The 18,029-nt window shown below is 39.5% G+C and overlaps 1 protein-coding gene across 3 annotated transcripts in view; it reads right to left on the bottom strand.

The window, feature by feature from the left end:
* Positions 1-18,029, bottom strand: part of LOC132910125 (histone-lysine N-methyltransferase 2D-like) — a 77,490-nt gene that overhangs the window by 50,733 nt on the left and 8,728 nt on the right. The window contains exons 3-5 of one of the 3 annotated variants that reach the window (XM_060965619.1): positions 16,374-16,705; positions 14,216-14,716; positions 8,321-11,826 (exon numbers count right to left, since the gene is read on the bottom strand). In XM_060965619.1, the coding sequence (XP_060821602.1) occupies positions 14,294-14,716; positions 16,374-16,705 (755 nt within the window). In that variant the 3' untranslated portion in view covers positions 8,321-11,826; positions 14,216-14,293. Of the gene's footprint in view, positions 1-8,320; positions 11,827-14,215; positions 14,717-16,373; positions 16,706-18,029 lie in introns of those variants that run through there. The other 2 variants (XM_060965636.1, XM_060965628.1) reach the window with 2 other exon arrangements.

Below are 18,029 nucleotides of genomic sequence, written 5' to 3'. Positions count from 1 at the left end.
TTATGAAACATCAAAACTCGCGATACGTTATCGAACTGGCAGTCTAGTTCACGCCTGATGAGAAAATTTACACTAAATTTAATAAATAATAGATTCGGCAAATTAAGAGTAATGTAAGAGCAATTTAGTACGATAAGGTTGATCTAAGATCCCTTAAATTCTATAAAAAACTAAGGGTACATTTTATGCCAATAAAGTACGTACGTACATAAATGTATTATTCGCGTTTCACAATTTACAGTACCTGTACGTACTCGTATTACGGATATTAAAAATATTTTGAAAGTAATAGCAGTGATACGATACGATTAACGAAGGTTGGTGTTTTTAAAAGAGAATCAACGTGTGCAAACACAGAAGGAGTGTAAAGTATTCGCAAGTAAGACTCACGGTTGTGTATGTGGTCATCCAGGAGGTAGAAGAAGGGTGGTTTGATCTGATTAGCGAGTATCGATTCTGTTTGACGACCCAACTGTCCGACTGGGTCAGGGTGACATTCTTCAGGGTCATTACACTACCTCCATTAACAAAACGTTGCGATTTCATCGAGATACGATAGGAAATACAGTAAAAACTTACTATACGCTGATTCGCCCTTCGAACGAATTTCCAGAGAACGATACGCAGCACAAAAGTATCGGGTTAGTTAGGTTTTACGCGTTTTCTTTCGCGAACTAGACAATTAAAATAATTTTACTTTGCACTTTAGAAATACGATTATCTTAACAAGTGTGTGGTTTCCCTTCGCAACTTTTCATTTAAGAGAAAGTTATCCATGAGTCGAGATTACAAAGGAATCGTTCGTATCTATATCTCTAAACTTAAATGGTAAAAAGCAACGCCATATCTGATCTTATACTAAGATCATCGTTCTTTCTTGAATGTTCAAAGGGACACCAAAAGTAGGTATTTAGTATTAACGAAAAGAAAAACGCTATCTGGGGGTATTAAATTCTCAATCGTTTCCTTATAAAAATCAAAGGATGTGATTTATCGTATTTGCCCCTGTGATCTTCGATCGTTACTTACCGAAGTTCTTGTAATTTGTTTCGTCGCTATGCTTCTCTCCGCTGGATACGATACACGAGGCCGGTCGACGAGCCAAGATCTCAGAATGAAGAGAACCGAAGAACGTCGGAACGACGGTGACCAAAGTAAGCAAAAGCGATCGTCCGAGATCGTGTGAAAGCATCCAGCAACGAGCGTCGATCAGGTATTTGCCAACTATCGTCAGCAATATTTACACGTTTCCAAGTATTTAGGTGTTAACCAGGTGGACCGACTGTTTAAAATCGCGTAGCGGTTAGCAGCGATGAAAAACCCGATATAAGCATCGGATCGTCGATCAGCCGTTCGCCGTCTGTGAGAGTGGGTCAAGGTGGCCGTTTTCGTGATCTCCTTAGTTCCGCGTTCTAGTGTGGGTTTCGTTCATTCGTTTATTCGGTGAATATGGATCGTGTGTGACCGTCGCGTGGTGACGGTCGTCGTGTGTCCATGCACCGACATCTATAAACGCTTATTCCTTCGTGTGTACGTATATACACACGACTATATGTAGGTACGGATATAACCTATGTGCCGCGTCATCAACCACCGCGAACCTACACCGTCATCAGAAGCGAAAGATGCTGGCGTCGCCAAATCTTCCCTTTCTCCACCTTCTGTACGCGGTGAGAGTAAACGTGACGTCACCAGCTTAAAGCTGCTAGACGAAATGAGAAGAACCGATTGATTTATCCTTTTCATTTCGTTCACCTTGCCCCTGCTGATCCTGCTCGACGGCCAAGATTTTAACATCGGCTTTGGTCTTCCTCTGTCGAACATCTTGAACGTCCGTGCGCGGCGTCGCTTCATACGAGATGGATGCGAGGATTTCTGATGATACAAAACGTATTTTAATCTCTTAACCGGGACGTGAGTCAACTCGTTCTTACCTTTGGATCTAATAATTTCTTTGCTTTGGTTCTGTTTGGTTATATCGTATTTAAGCGTGCAAGTGCTAGAACTAGAATTGGTTTGTTTTCGTTAAAACGAAGCAAACGACGAGTATATTTCCCTCGAGAACTTTTCTCGCACGACAGGATGTCAGAGGGAAAGGAACGTTCGAGAAATTGACGATGCAAGTATCACAGATTCCGTTTGGTAATTCTCAGTGGTTAATCTTATTCTACTTCCGTGCGTTTACGCTTGTAATACTTTATCTTGTACGTTTTTATTTTTACATAGGTCCCGTCATCACATACCGTTACTTTTATATACCAAACACGACCAGTAAAGTTTACTTGGATATCGTCTTAAACATAGACAAAGCTTCGCTCACCGAGGTATAGGTACTTGATTTGTTTCCTAACAATTTCTGGATTTTCTCTTGGAAAAAAGCGTCTTCTCACGATCGAACTCATCCGAGTGTCTCTAAAAATCCTATCTTCGTATCGATCGTCAAAGAAACAATAGCAAGGAACGTAATTAAGAATCTTTTACTTGTACTCCTCGCTCCATAGTTTGGCACATTGCTGTATCTCTACGACCAATCGAACGACATTAAGCCACATGGCGACATAGAAACAAAAGCGTAAAAATCTCGCCGCTGTTATACGAGTACGCGTACCGTGTGCGATAATTAGTAACCGCGTTATCAATCGCACGAAGGAATGCGATCGATGGCCGTAAGCGAGAGAACAGTTCGCGCCAGGACTCGCTGCACTTGTCATATTCGTAAACTGAAGATATTCCTCGCTATCTTTCGCCACGCGTTGTTCGAATCTCGTGACACGACCACGCGGCTCAAAAATACGCTCGAACGAAGAAAGATCGACGAAACATGCAACCAAGACCATAGTAGTGGTTCGAAGATTTCCTGAAAGCTTCTTCGTTCTCGGGCCTGTCACTCTTCGGCAGCTGGCTGCACGCTTGCCACTGTTTATCTACGATTTACTGACATACTAGATGCGAAAGGTAGGTGAACGAGATGGTGCACGTACGGAAAACGTGCATTACGTTACGTACACGAAGAACCGTACGTACATCGAAGAGTATGGCGCGTCTACGTCACGCGGTAAGGGGTGTCACAGAGGAAGGCCGGCGCAAAGGGTGACGACGGGAGATAGAGATAGGCCACGATGCCGGCGTGACTCGACAATAAAGCTCGTCTCACCTCTAACTCGTTCCACAGCCTCCTTTTTCGTCCCTCTCCGCGGCTCGTCCTTCGTACCAACGATTCACCCTCTCGTCGCCTGTCCATCCGCTTCATCCGATACCCAACCAATCGTAGGACCCACCTATGCGCCTCGTTCCACGTTCACTACTTTTTTAAGCTATCGCTTGCCAACTGGCTGGGTGCTCGAAACCTTTATAACGCGTTCGAAAGAGTTATAAAACTCGTGAAACTCGAGCCGTGAAACGAGCCTCGCAGCCGCTCCGGCTCCTTATCTCTACTCGAAAACGATGCTAGATGCACGTGTATACGTGCATGCTGACACGTTCGATCAAGTCGTTCCTTCGCGAGCTTTCTTTACTTTAACAATGCCACAGCAGGAATCGCGTTCGTCGTATAGGAATTGGAATGCGGGCATCGCTGGACACCGCATTGGATAAATTTCCTAGGTTTATGGGACGTTAACGAGGTTTTGTTCGCGAATGGAGGTTGTATTTGACGTTTGGAAGAGGCAGCGCGGAAATTACGCGGTCTCGTTGTCGCAAGTTTGCAACTTCAACGCGTGTTGCGTCGCTGCAAGTTCTACGTAAAATCTAAACAGGTTACGCTACGTTAGATGTATCGCTACCTAAACTATGTTCGAACCGAACTACGATTGAACGACACTTACAAAAATTAAAAGAATCTTCTCACTGCGAATTATCGACTGAAGAGCAACCGGTCAGGTCAAACCGATCGGTGGATATCGCGTACCTCGAATGACTTAACGCTCAAGCTGGAGGAGGTTTAATAGGTCGAGTGTTAGAGTAATCTAGCACTGTATTTGCACTTGTTGTATAAAAGTAATGTTATGAACACAGCGGTAGTAAGATGTTGTTGGGAGTAAAGTATTTCACCCGCACGGCACGAAGTCCGTTGATGAACTGTCCTCCTACGTTGCTGATTCTCCTTACCAAAATTCTCACTCAAAATTCCGAACACTTTCTCGGGTCGAAATTACTATTCTATTTTCTACGAGATCGTTACGATACGATATTATAGATGTTGAACGCGTGTAAACGTGATCGCGTCAGTTTTACTAGCGATCCTATCCTGGATCGTGAGTTAAACGCGTTATAGCGTTATTACGAGTGTTTCAACGCTAACAACTAGGACGGGATATCAGGACGACGAAGGTTGCTGAAAGTAGCGATCAGTCAATCTGTCAGTGTGACGAGCGACGTCTGTTCAGAGGGTCGTCGCTGTCGCCGAGGGTCGAAGACAAGCCCATTGTCAAGCGACCCCTGCGGACAAGTTAGTTAAATCCTCGTTAGAACTTTATCCACCTTCCTGGTTGACAGCCACTGGAAACACGACTGATTTTTCACATCTCTGAACGTATGGCACTCATATTGGTAATCTGGTACGTCGATACCGGTTATATTATACTATTACGACTTATATCTCTACGTATAATAAAACAGTAGGGAGGTCCTGTCTGTACATTGAACGAGAAAAAGAAAGGAAACAAAACAGTCGTCCAGCAGCGAGTCACGAGCTATAGGGTGCAAAAAACTAATTTTTAGAATTTTTGTCCGTCCGTTTGCTTGTCCGTTCGTAGTCGCGTCGCGCGGAAACTACTGAACAGATTTTGACAAGATTTCCTCTGTTACGTAGCTTAGAGTCCGGGTAAGAAAGCAGAGTATGTTTCAGTCGATTTATTAGGTTATCGCCAGTAATTTTTTACTACGGAGAATAACCCAACTATATAACGACAATAAAAATTCATCTGCTTAAAAATCGTACCGTATATTGGTCCACGCGATATGGAAAAGTCGTACAAATCACGATTAGGTGACGAGCAGGACACTACAGACGTATTTAACAATACTTGACTTTGAAAGCTACCACGAATACGACATCATAAAAATATAGCTAGAATTTTGTTGCGATTTTGTAGACACACGGTGTATGTACGTGTATATCATTTTTTTTAAATCTCTCCTCGCTTAATATTTGTAAATATACCGACGATTACCGACTATAAATATCACTTCCTTAATGAATTCATTCCTAAAGCGATCTACTGATCTAATCTAACTCGTTTCGTTGATATTTAGTTGATTATGCTGTAATATTCCGCGCATTATCGTAACAGACAGCTTCGAATTTGCATCGAAATATTCCACGTAAAACAAATAGCTTTGTTTTCAAAAAAATCTTACTCAATAATACAGAAAAAAGGCAGAGGTACTTAAAAAATAATGCGCGTAGAAAAATTTTACGATCATACTACTCACGATCTACCACGTAATTATACATCACTAATTCCCCTGTAGACTTTTCCATATTTCTCAACGCCGAGGTTATATATGTACATTTATAGAGCCGAATCATTCGTACTCGTGATTTCTCGAACATGTGTGTGTGTGTGTGTGTGTACACTGTATACGCTGCACGGTCTTATGAATCGTTCCGCTCCACACGGAGCTGCGGGTTTCACCGAAAGAGGTGAACGTTTTGTTTACCGACGTTCCATCTCGATGGATTCATCGTCGAGCAGCGGTGTCAGCAGAAACGGCGTTGCAAATAAAGTGAGGGAAGCGAGAACGACGGGGCCGCGTCCGTTCATGAAAACGCGTGCCAATGTTTCGCGTTTTTCGAGACCAGAACCCGGCAAGAAAACCTCGCTTTCGACGAATTTTCCCTTTTAAATTATCGATCATTCCGATTTCGATCGTTTTATATACAATTTTCGACGAATATCTTGACAGAGAAGAACAGATATTCGAAATATTAAACGTTGTAACGAAATATTTACTTTGCTTGAAAATTGAGGGGTAAGTTTGATGATTAAAATTGGTAATTACAACGACCGTCGAACGAAACTTTGCTTCTTTATAGTTGGAAAATAAAATTTTACGATAATTTGACCATTTAACTAGGAAATACACTCGATACCGATATTCATCGTAGATCTATTTCGCTGGTATATTTGAAAAATCTCCACGATCGTAATTCGCGATCAACCGCATCAAATACAGATGTTTGAAAATCCTGCGAATGTTTCACGTGTTACGACAAATTTACCATTCTATTGGGGAAAAATAGAATGTAGTTTTATTTAGAGGATTTGTCTGGAGAATGTGTAAGAAATGACCGATACGAGCGTTGTGGATGTTTACGCAAATTCGTATGTTTAAAAACATTGATAAGAAAATGAAACTTAAATAAAAGTATGACTTATATCCTAAACATTGTAACATGTAAGTAGATAACTGTATTTACCTTTGATATTTTTTACATTTTTCTCTCGATGCTTGTACATTTTTGCATATCTATACTTGCCACAATTGCATAATCATCTGCATATGGTAGTCTACATATATAGACTGAAATAAATATTTCATTAGATTTTTCTATCGCAATGTACATATTCTATAGCTCGAATGAAACGATACACATAATCTAAAACATTTGAAAGTTTTTAATTTTACCTATGTACATACATTAGCAAAAAATCAAAAAACAAAAAATCTCTATTCGATTCTATTCCAAATTTATTATACGAGAATTATCCACATTACGAACGTAATTTTTCACCGTAGAATTTTCACAACCGTTCCACGATAAATCTATCCAAGTTACTTTATCTATCACTTGAAACTGTTCAACGATTCGTCGACAACGATCATCGACGAATTTCTTATACGCGTCGTGCGATGATTTTATTTAAGAGGAAGATACTAAAAAAGTTAGTTACCCCAACGAAGAAAAGAAGCGAGAAAGAAAAAGTTTTATTTCGAGCAAAATATTTCTCAGCTTTGTCGTCGCATCGATTTCATCGTAATTCGAAACTGGCAGTTGCACGTGTTGCAAATATTTGTTGCTCGAAGAAGCTAGTAAGGTTAATGAGAATGGCAAAGAAAGAGATAGATGGGAGAAGGTTTGTTGGTGCATAAAAGAACGAAGGGGATTCCATACCCAATGCTCGTGCCTGCCTCTCAAATGAAACGCTGAGCCTGCACATTGCATGTTACACCTAGAATCACGCGAAATGCGGACCTCCGCTAACCAGAACTTTTCGTTCCATAGTCTTTCTTCGTCGGCCTTTCCTCTTTTTCCTTCTGCTCGCTTCCTCGTCCAGTTTAATTAAGCGATTTTATTCGTTTATTTCTTTGCTGTTGCGTCGATCGATATAAGTACGAGGAGCTATGTTCGACTAAAACCACGTAAAATATTATCCTCGGCAGAATTACTGCACGTTATATACGACGGTGAAAGACACAAAGCGTGACAATTGGATATTTTCTAGTTATTGGTAACGCAGGAAGAATTGGAACTTTGACGCTTTTCGAACAACCGACGTACGATTAATCCTCGTTAATTTATACCTCTGTACGTGGACATTTCAACGAGATTTCTAGCTGTTAATTTTTTAAAGGCAGGTACAATATCTCTTCCAGCGCGTCTTTGATCGCATTTTTTGGTATCGTTAACGTCTCTGAAATCATTCGATCGTTACGAATTAATACGTACGTACGTCCTATTCCGTATAACGAAATTCGTAATTTCGAAATAATTCGCAAGATGGACTACTTTCGTGTGAGGCAATTGGAAACGTTCGGAAGCTTCGCGAGTTATAAAAATTCGGGTATTTCAGGGAATGATTTGCGTAATGCGTATTTCTGCGAAATTAATGCGAGAAATATTTGTATTCGTAATTCGTGATTTCAGATCGTAATTTCAGATTGAAATTCAAAAGTTACCAAGTTCCAAAGTTGCGTAATAATATATTTTTTAAGATAACGCCGAGACAAATAATTAGCCACGAGTGGTAGTTTAATCGATCGAATCGTGAACGATCACGACGGTTTTGATTGACGAAAAGAAATTACTTAAATTCAGGATAATCAATCTCGATGTCTATTTTGTATTTTACGCGACAAAGACCAGCAAACTGTTTTGATGGCATAAACTATTAAAATGAAATAATCCTTGTGGTACGACAGCATTTATGTACCGGTTGAGAGTTAAGAAAACTATGGAAAAATTTCCTCTCGATTAGTTATACGAATTATGAAAACCTATTGTCTCGTTTTTTCATTATCGAAACGAAGAGGATAACGTGTCTGGGAAAAAGGATAGAATGATAATTAAAAAGTCAGAGGAAAAAGACAGCAAACGTATCTGAAACTGTCGATATCGACGTTTATTTATAATAAGAAGTATAATAATTATTTTATGTACACATGAGACGATGTAACGGGAATTAAAACATTTTTAAGTCGAATCGGAAACATTCTCGGTCGACAGAAACGACCCAACGTAATCCAACCACGACAAAACAATAATATATATATAGTATATTCATATGTCATTCGATATGACAGTGGCGTAATTTTTGTATCAAATCTGATACTTTCGCATCTTCACAACCGCATGATCACGTTAAAAGGAAAAAAAAAAAAGGAAAGCTGCTGCTTCTTTGAAAATTTCAATTCTCAGATATATCGTATGACAATTATTCGCTATCATGCGTGATTACTAGGAATTGTTCGTTCGTAATCGGCCAGGAATTCGTGGCAACAAAATTTACGCCGCTGTGCAACGCAAACGATTACATCGTAGCCCCTCTTCTTCTCGTCTAACGATCCCCCTAAAATCAAACCTAAAAGTCGACTAATAATTTATAGATCTACCGTATACAGATCATTTTGTGCCATAAGTACTAAAATTGATATCACTGTTCCCGTAGGTGTCGGTACGAAAATGTATCGGCACGCGTTCTTACGCATTTTCTTGAGATCCTTGGGTTCTCCTTCGCGTCGAACCCCATTGAAAACGCACGTTCGTCCCATTCGCGCTACACGATCGAACATGCTCGTAGACGCTAATATAATCGAAGCGAATTCTATTAATTAGACGAAGCGACCCCTGCGACACGATTTGAATCGAATTTCGCACCGCGAAACGTCGAAACGAGATGAAAGAGAACGCGTAAGGTTCTCCTTTCGTGATAAACATAAATGAAGATAAAAGATAATCGTTCTTAAGGATGCACGATGATTTCTCCAGTACCGTTTACTCGTCGATCAACCCTTGTCTAACAAAGACTGGATCATTGTTGCTATCAGCGCAGGATATTTTATTTTATACCGTTGAAGCAAAAATCGATCAAAGAGAAACACAACTTGAATAGATGTTCGTTTCGCCTACATACTAAAAATTGTAAGTAATTGCTTTACTTTGAACCTATATATATATATATATACAACTTTATGTTTCACGTAAATTCGTAAAAGTCCATAGCATAGTGATAACGAAATTTGCTTGAAAAATAAAATCGTTCGTACTGGTGATCGCTAGAACTTCGTTTATCCGAGCAGGTTGGGAAACAAGATAGTTTAGAGGACTGACAACGAATTCTCTAGCTATCGTCTTCGCTTTTTCTTATCGGTTTAGATAATGAAGAAAAAAAAGGACTTCGTGCACGATAATTTGCTAACAAATGATATTAACCAACTGACAAGCTATTAATCCTAGGTTTATAAACTTCTTTCTTATCGCGATGTTACGTCGAACGGAACGTTCAGCTGGCTTGCGATTCATAATATTTACACGTACAATTTCATTTATTATCAAACTCGTTGCCGTTGATAGAGAAAACCTGTAACTCGTGGCTTGTAGAATTTCGCCTGCAACGTTACCTGGCTGAACTGTACGAAAGGATCCTGATACGTAGGAACAGGCAGCTGACCAGTCGTTTCTGTAACGCGTCCCACTGTCCCACGTTCGCAGCGTACAATTTATTCTCCGTGTAAACTCCGTTACAAGAATACACGTTTGAACGTAATGGAAGGCTGTGGCTGGGCCACAGTTCGCATAATAGATAATAGCTAAGCTGTCAAGTTCGGATATCGGAAGTTGAACGTTACTTGTATAAACGAAGTTCTACCGCTATTCGGTAGAACGATAATTTCTAAATGTATCTTACGATTAGAAGGTAACGAACGTGAAATATCTACACGAGACAAGATTGACCCAGTCTTCGTTTGTCAGAGGGTTAAGCAACCTCGGCCAAAGATGGGCCAAAAAATATGGCCATTTTCTAAATAGAATCGGCACGAAAGTATCCGGTACAAATTTCCAGGACCGTGGTCCTACTGATAAACCGCACGATCTTCGATATCGTGACAACGCATAACTCAATCTCGAAAATTCGATTACGCTATTATACTCCACGCAAGTAACTATTTAGATATAAAAATTAATATAAACGAAGAGAGCGATAAGGAAGGATGGAAACGGATAGCGATTCGCCAACACCAAATTGTAAAAGCTGGTGCTGGTCGAGCCTTCTCGCTTCTCGTATGAAACGGATTCCCACCGCTGTGGCGTGCCGCCTTCTGTTTAAAACCGAGGTAGAAAAACAGGGAGGTCGAGTTAAAAATGTCAATTGCCTTTTTCTTATAACGACGTACGAAGAGGATCTGAGCTTGCAAGGGGCTCCACTCGTAAACAACGTTGCTCTATGCTTCTTTCTATGATATTCGTAAGAAACTATGCGACGTCTAAAAATCGAGTTGTCTCGGAGCTTGAACAGTTAACGCAACGAATTATGTCGAATGTGTCACGTTCTACATGATGTATCAATTCTTAAATGATACCATTGAACCATAGATAACCGGAACGCTTTGAGTCAGGTTACTTAATTTCTCGATCTTTAATCTTATTCTGTATTCTCTGTTTCACAAGTTGATGGACGAAGATTAATAGCTCCTCGAACGTTTAATTTTATTTCGTAAGAGAAGCTATGCCTGAAAATCTCTAAAATGAAATAAATTGAGGCTAGAAATCGCGCGTATCGGCAACGATTCTGCCATGCTCTCCTCCAACGTAACAAATTTCTTTACGATAGGGCGACTCGATTTGTAAAATAAAGAATATCCACTTCGTGGAGCTAAGTAACTTAAAATTAAGTAACCCAATGCGAACAACGATAAGAAAATATGAAAAATGCGAAAAACTATGATCCAAAGATACCAATGGAGAATTAATATTACAAACACGAAATACGTATAATAGGTGATAATAAGCGGTAACGAAGGTTATCAAAACGAAGCTTATCGTTCGTGACAAACGTATCAATGGTATTATGGTTTGGCTAGAAATTAAATAACGAAGAAAAGGATGAGCCTCGTGAACGCTAGACCTCTGACCCGAAGCTTTATCCTTGCCTCTCTCCTTTTTCGCGCTTTCACAAAGTTCGCTTATATTTCCTTCTCTTTTCTTTATCCCGTTTCTTTTTTTCTTCTTCTTCTTCTTTTCGGTACAATATTTGGTAAAGACGTCCAGCCTACCGCGAGCGATATATTTATATACCTATGAGAATAGATCTAATTACCTTTAGTCTAACGACAGCTTAGTTGCGCTGCTAACTCCATACACGATTTACAAAGTTGGTTTTAACAGTCGAGGCTCTTTTTTTCTTTTTTCACGTCACTTAACAAAGCTATACATATAAAGAAAAGGAAGGAGAATGAAACTATACACGTAGACGAGCTTAAAAACGTGCCTAAGACTTAAGACTTGATCGAAAAGAGGAAGGAAACAAACGTTGTTTCTCGAAGGATATACCCGGTTGTTCGTCTGGTTCTTTGTCTTTCAGTCCCACGCGCACAGGTATGTCACTGTGAACAAAGTTTTGGGAAAAGATCATCGTTATGATTTCGCTTCCCGAGCTAAAAACAATTATTTCGTTCTAAAGCAATCGTTTGGTCTCGGAGCGGACCAAGTTGCCGATTTCAATCATCTTGAAATATATCGTCAGGTTCGACACTCGCAACAACTTTCCCCTGTACGTGTTACCGTCGCTCGGCTTTACTCTCCGAGATATTCGCGAAAGTTTCTGTTTCCACGACGTACGATGATTTCGATGATCGAATAGTCCCATTTTTTCGATATCGTGGCTAAAGTGTTGTCAGTTTTGAATAACCATAATATAATACGAGGCTTACTATGACACGTATCGCTCTTGTTACTTCAAATATTAAATTGTTATATCATCGACACCGCCAGTAGGCGTCCAATCGATAATCATCTAACCCAAATCCAATCCACTGAGTTTTCTTTCTTACGTCAGTCGAGAATGATTATCGAAAATAAGTTAGCACGTCCGTCTGTGCCGAATGGAAGCAAATTGTTCAGAATAATCGTAAGGTACATTGAACTGGTTTTTCGCGAATATCGCGGAAATTAAAATCGAGCAACGTTAACATGTACGGGGAGAAGTTGTACGGGAAAAGACCTTGATAACATATTTCAAGGTCTTGAAATCGGTAAGGTCGATCATTGTGCAAATAACTATTAACTATTCTTCGGTTGTCTTTGGTATTCGTTCTGCCTTCTTTCAGGCAGAAATAATGTCACTCTTTGAAACGAATAGAACGAAGGATATTGGAAGTAGAAAAAAGAAAGAAACTCTTTGAAATCACGAATTCCATAAGACTTCTCGCTTTTAACTTACGTTCTTGGAAAATAGAATGTTTCTTCCGTGAATACTACACGGTGGAAAATAATTTGAATAAAGAAAAGAAATAAAAATTGCAGTGTAGTTTACGAAGATCGAGATTCTGGATATATTTATGGCGAGACGTAAAGCCGAAAGGATTTTCATTATAATATGAGGATTTACGCAGAGATTACAAGTTGATCCGATGGAAAATCTAAAGGACAGTTTTAATCCCATTCGAACGATCGCTTTGCATTGTTCTTGACAAAAATACGAGAACGACTGTCTTCGTTTTGTTATAAAATATACAAATATTGATGTACATATGGTACATGGAATAGGTCTAAGAATCTAAAGATACAATATTACTATTAAAAATAAAGAAGATGTAAAACCAACTGTAACGAGTAACAAGTAGGAAACAAAGTATAAGATATCAAATTAGAAACAAATCTGTATCTAATGCGCAAACTGTATACATGTGCGTATACCTAACATCATATAGAAAACTAGGAAAAGTTCATTCGATCGAGTAAATGCTATGGAATTACATTTACAATTCTCAATTAGTTATAAACCGAAAACTTAAATAACAAAATTGAATCGAAAACTTGAAACATTCACGGTAATAATATAAATATGATTATTATTAAAGTAACAAAAATATTATAGTCCAAGTATCCTTCAGGAACACAAATAAAAAGATCTTGGAACACTATAATTCTAAGACAACGATTGTTATCGAAACATCAACAATACTGAAAAGGGTTACTTTAAATACGTACGTTGTTCAAATGTACAAATAATAATAAACTAAATTGCGGATTTTTATGCATTTATTAGATATTTAATCGAAGATATAAAACTACCCAGAATAAACACGATATTTATACAAAAATCTATGATATAACCAGAGTACAATACTCGCGATGATATTTATTACGTAAAACAAAATTCTGTCTACGTTTTGATTTAATGGTATCGGTCTGTTGTAAGATTATATTATCGTAATTATTGCAAACGATAATTTTTCTATTCTTTGCCTGACATCGAATCAGAGTAAAACATTTCATCTGTTTCATTTCGTTGATCTTTAAACTAACGAAGAGTGCAAGCTACAACTGGAAGATAAAATCGCATCCGCGAGAGAATTAACGCGATTTCCTTCGACGATTGCCTTTAAGGATCAATCGTCCCTACAAAGATATAAATTTACATAAATATCCGCAAATAATATCCTAACATAATACGCTACGTTAAAGTGAAAATCCCCTTTAAATGCGGTGCGGACGAGCGATTTTTTGACGCTGCGTCCTCGCTGCGTGTTTTCCTTCGTTTTAAAAACAACGGTTAAAAACAACGAAGACACACGTATGACGCAGAGCTGGGAGAGAAAACGCAGCGTGAAAAAGTCACTCGTCCTCGCAGGACCTTAAAAACAGAAGAGGCATTACGAAGAAATCGCTTCGTATCCTAATCCTCCGAATACCTGTTCCGAAAACTCAAACGAACTGCAAGATTCTCTTACTTTGCTCCAAGTAGAAAGAAAAATAATAGTCGCTACTCACCGATCGAGAACCTCGTACAACGAGCGCACGATGGATGTCTGTTCAGGTCCAGCAAGCGCCTCCTCGGCGCTGTCGATGTCACAGATAAACTTCTGGACTCGCAGGCGCTGGTTGATGCTGTTGTGGAGGCGGTTGTTGCTGTTGCTGCTGTTGATTTTGCGATTGATGCTGTTGCGGCTGCGGCTGTTGCGACTGCGCTTGCTGTTGTTGTTGTTGCTGCTGCTGCTGCTGCTGCTGCTGCTGCGACGCCTGTTGCTGATGATGATTGTGGCTGTGATTGTGATTATGGCTCTGTCGCGTTCTAAGAATATCCCATCTTTGCTTGAAAAGATCACGTTCTTGCTGGATTCGAGCCAGCTCGATCTTCATTCGCTGGAGTTCATTCTGCAGATTGCGATTTGTCGTCTCGAGGTCGTGTCGTTGTTGCAACCGTTTGCTACGGCAATTCTGAGCGTATCCACGATTCTTCAAGGTTCGCCGCTTTTGCTTCAGACGCACCACCTTTGTAGAACAGGGAGATCCGTTTTACCAACGAATTCGATGGAAAATCATGAGGATAAGAGTGTCGTAAGAGGTGAATTGGTATGGTTCTGTATTATTTCGTTAGTTAACCCATACGCGGGGGAAATTAATACGCTGATCATGCAAACAGTGTAAAAAGAAGCTCGAAACTTTACTTTTACGTCTTGTTTACCTTTAACGTAAAAATATCCAAAGAACGGGGATCCACAGCGATTTCGTGATATTTTCGATAGAAGGCAACAAACTTTTGCGAGAAACATAATTACCCACGTTAGAGTTTATTCGTAATCCGAGTACGTAGTTTTCTTATTTGGAAACCGCCTTTACGTATTGGAAATTTAAAATTAATAACGTCGGATTACTTTGTTTCGTTCGTCGCGAAGGTAAACGCGACAATATGCTTTTGATAGAGGTATAACGATTTAAAGTTGCTTCGTCGTATAATTTGCTATCCCTAAAATATACGAACGACGAGTTAGCTCGTCTTTTCCTCGGACGACAGGATAAAATAATGTATCGTTATTGCGTGTCAAGGTAGATTCTAATTAGAGCATCAATGTGTTACTATAAATGTTTGTTTTCCAAACGAAACCGTAGGAACGGAAGGAAATTTTCAATCCTTCGTATGCTAACTAAAAGAGAATATATTTAGTGTATAGTATAACTATATAAAAATTGTTTTAGAATTCATATATCGTTAATAATATGTAAATCATCTCATACAAAATTACTGGATCAAAATTACTGCAGAAATGATTTGACAAAACTTCTCCAGCTGAATACTAATTTTTAAAATCGTGTATAAAAGAAGTTAAAAGATGAAGGGACACTAACATCACGAACAGCGAACAGACTCGCGTCTAACCAAAAACGGTTCATTCTACTGCGGTCATGGATAATACATAGATACCAATATACCAATTCACGCTCGCTTCACACATAGTTATCTAACTAGGAAAATCCTATGTATTTCGCGATTTCGCCAAAAATTCTCTTCAAATCCATTCATCTTAATCGCTACCGTTAAATAATCCATCGTCGTTACGACCAATAAGCGCAAATAGTTTACAAGAAATCGTACCAATACCGCGATAAAGAAATAAATCTGTATACGGTAGAACCTGATTACTCGAATTGATCATTTCGCGCTCTCTTCAGATACTCGAATAACTTTGTCTTCGTACGAGAGAGCATCATTTATTTCGAACTGTCTTAAAGATATTAATATCAACAGGCGCGGTTAATTGGCAGACAGTTTGACGCGCTTTTTCAAGACTAAACGTTCTTTGGACAGCTGGAAAACTTGTTCCTGTTGATTATTAATAACAAAGATTGAGGGAAAGACTGTTAACGCGAAGAAAACTGTTAAAGAATATCTTTGAATAAAAATATGACAACTTCTTTCGTTTGTTATTCTTATTTACCAAGTTCTCTGACGAAATAATCATCCTAAAGTTTCCCAATTGATCGGTCGTTCCTTCGATTCGTATTCCGATAATAATCAAAGTTCTACCATAGGAAAATGAATCGCAAAAGGTAGAAACACGCGGAGCAAACGAGTGGCGAACTGAAAATTGTGAATGAAACGAAAGCGAGGCATTACCTATGCGAAAGTGTCGTTAAAAATGTAAGAGACCTGACTCACCTCTTCCCGCGGGCAACCATGAAGGCGTTTGTTCAATTCGCGTACGGAAAGCGACATGAGCAGCTCGTCGTTCATGAGTTCTTCCTGAGGATTGTTACTCCCGCAATTCTGGTAAAGGACATTGCCTCTGTGCGGTGGAGTCGAGCCACCAGCAGCGCAAGAACTCACTGAACAAACGCTCATCGGTCTTCCCGGTTGCATCTGTATGCCCTGCATGCTGTCTTCCATCCCTGACATTCCACTTCCGCCCGCGGGAAGCATCCCGCCGCCTGTTCCCGCACTCCCATAGTATTCTATGTGGCCCGACATCGTGATGTATCCACCTGCGACAACAATATTTGCCGACTTCCAGTCTTCTTCTTTCTAAAGGATAAACCATTTCGTGCCTCCTTATTTAACCTCTTCGTATCGCGGACGAAACGCACGAGACACGCCTGGCACGTGGATTTTTCAGTATTCGAAACCGAATGTCGTCTCGCGTGCGGAAAATTTGCCTTTAAACGTGTAACATACTTTGCGTGTAACGTGGCTCACTCGTTGATGGTAACTCGCGAATTAGACGCGTCGTGAACCGAAACGTTACACCTAAATTCGCGAAAACGTGGAAACATCTCGTGAAAAGACACACTCGTTGTGAGATTATTGGGTTGGCAACTAAGTGATTGCGGATTTTATCAATACCGCCTAATGACAAAATCCGCAATCACTTGGTTGCCAACCCAATAGTTGGAGACTTTTCGTTGAGCAACGTTGCACCGCATCTGCAACGACGCGAGACGATTAAGAACGACCAACGTATTCGACGAAATGCTCGAAAGTGGATCCTTTTTGATTATAGTCGTATAAGTAGCACAATGGATGGACATCTAAAGATATATTCTGATTTAACGTGACACGTTAGAACATCGATGGAACGACGAACGCGTGACGCTTATCGCTATAATTTTAAATTTATATCTGTTCGACGTTTCGTATCAATTATTGTTTGCTGATTCTTCACATACGATCGCACCAGTGAAATTACTAGGAAAGTAGAAAGCTACAAAAATATCCAATTGCAACAACCTGTCACGCTACTCTCTGTGTTCAATCGTTTTCATATTTTAACGCTTCCACTGTTTCAAAACTTTAGCTTCGTCGCTTCCAATCCGAATGTTTCATCGTTCTTTAACGTGTCTATGCACTGACATTTAATTATTTAAATGGTGTATTTTTTAATAAATGTTATTTAACACTGCAATCTGTTTGCGTTTCAGTGAAAACAAAAACAACGATAAACAACGTGTCCTACTCTTAACGACAATGCCAAGGTACACGTGGTACGTAAAAATTGTTAAAAATTTTCTCAAAAAGATTTTGATTCTAATCGCGAATCAATCGTATGAAGTTCGAGATGCAAAAATAGCGAGAATTCCCGAATTAAAAAGTTAGAGAAATGGAAACGGTCATTCGTATCAACGGAGGATATTTTAGTAATCGGAGATGCTTCAATTTTCATAAATGAAATATGTTTCGTTCGCAAAAATCGAATGTAAGTCGAACGTAAAACTGAAAGCAGGAAACCTCTCTCCACAGCTGGTAGTATAAACCTACCAGTAGGTAGTAAAATAGAAACGAAATTTCTTAATTTTCCGGCTATTTTACGGA

The sequence above is a fragment of the Bombus pascuorum genome, chromosome 1, assembly GCF_905332965.1.
Source record: "Bombus pascuorum chromosome 1, iyBomPasc1.1, whole genome shotgun sequence".
NCBI classification, from domain to species: domain Eukaryota; kingdom Metazoa; phylum Arthropoda; class Insecta; order Hymenoptera; family Apidae; genus Bombus; species Bombus pascuorum.
The sequence above is the reverse complement of the archived record's forward strand: the minus strand, read 5'-3'. Positions and strand labels throughout refer to the sequence as shown.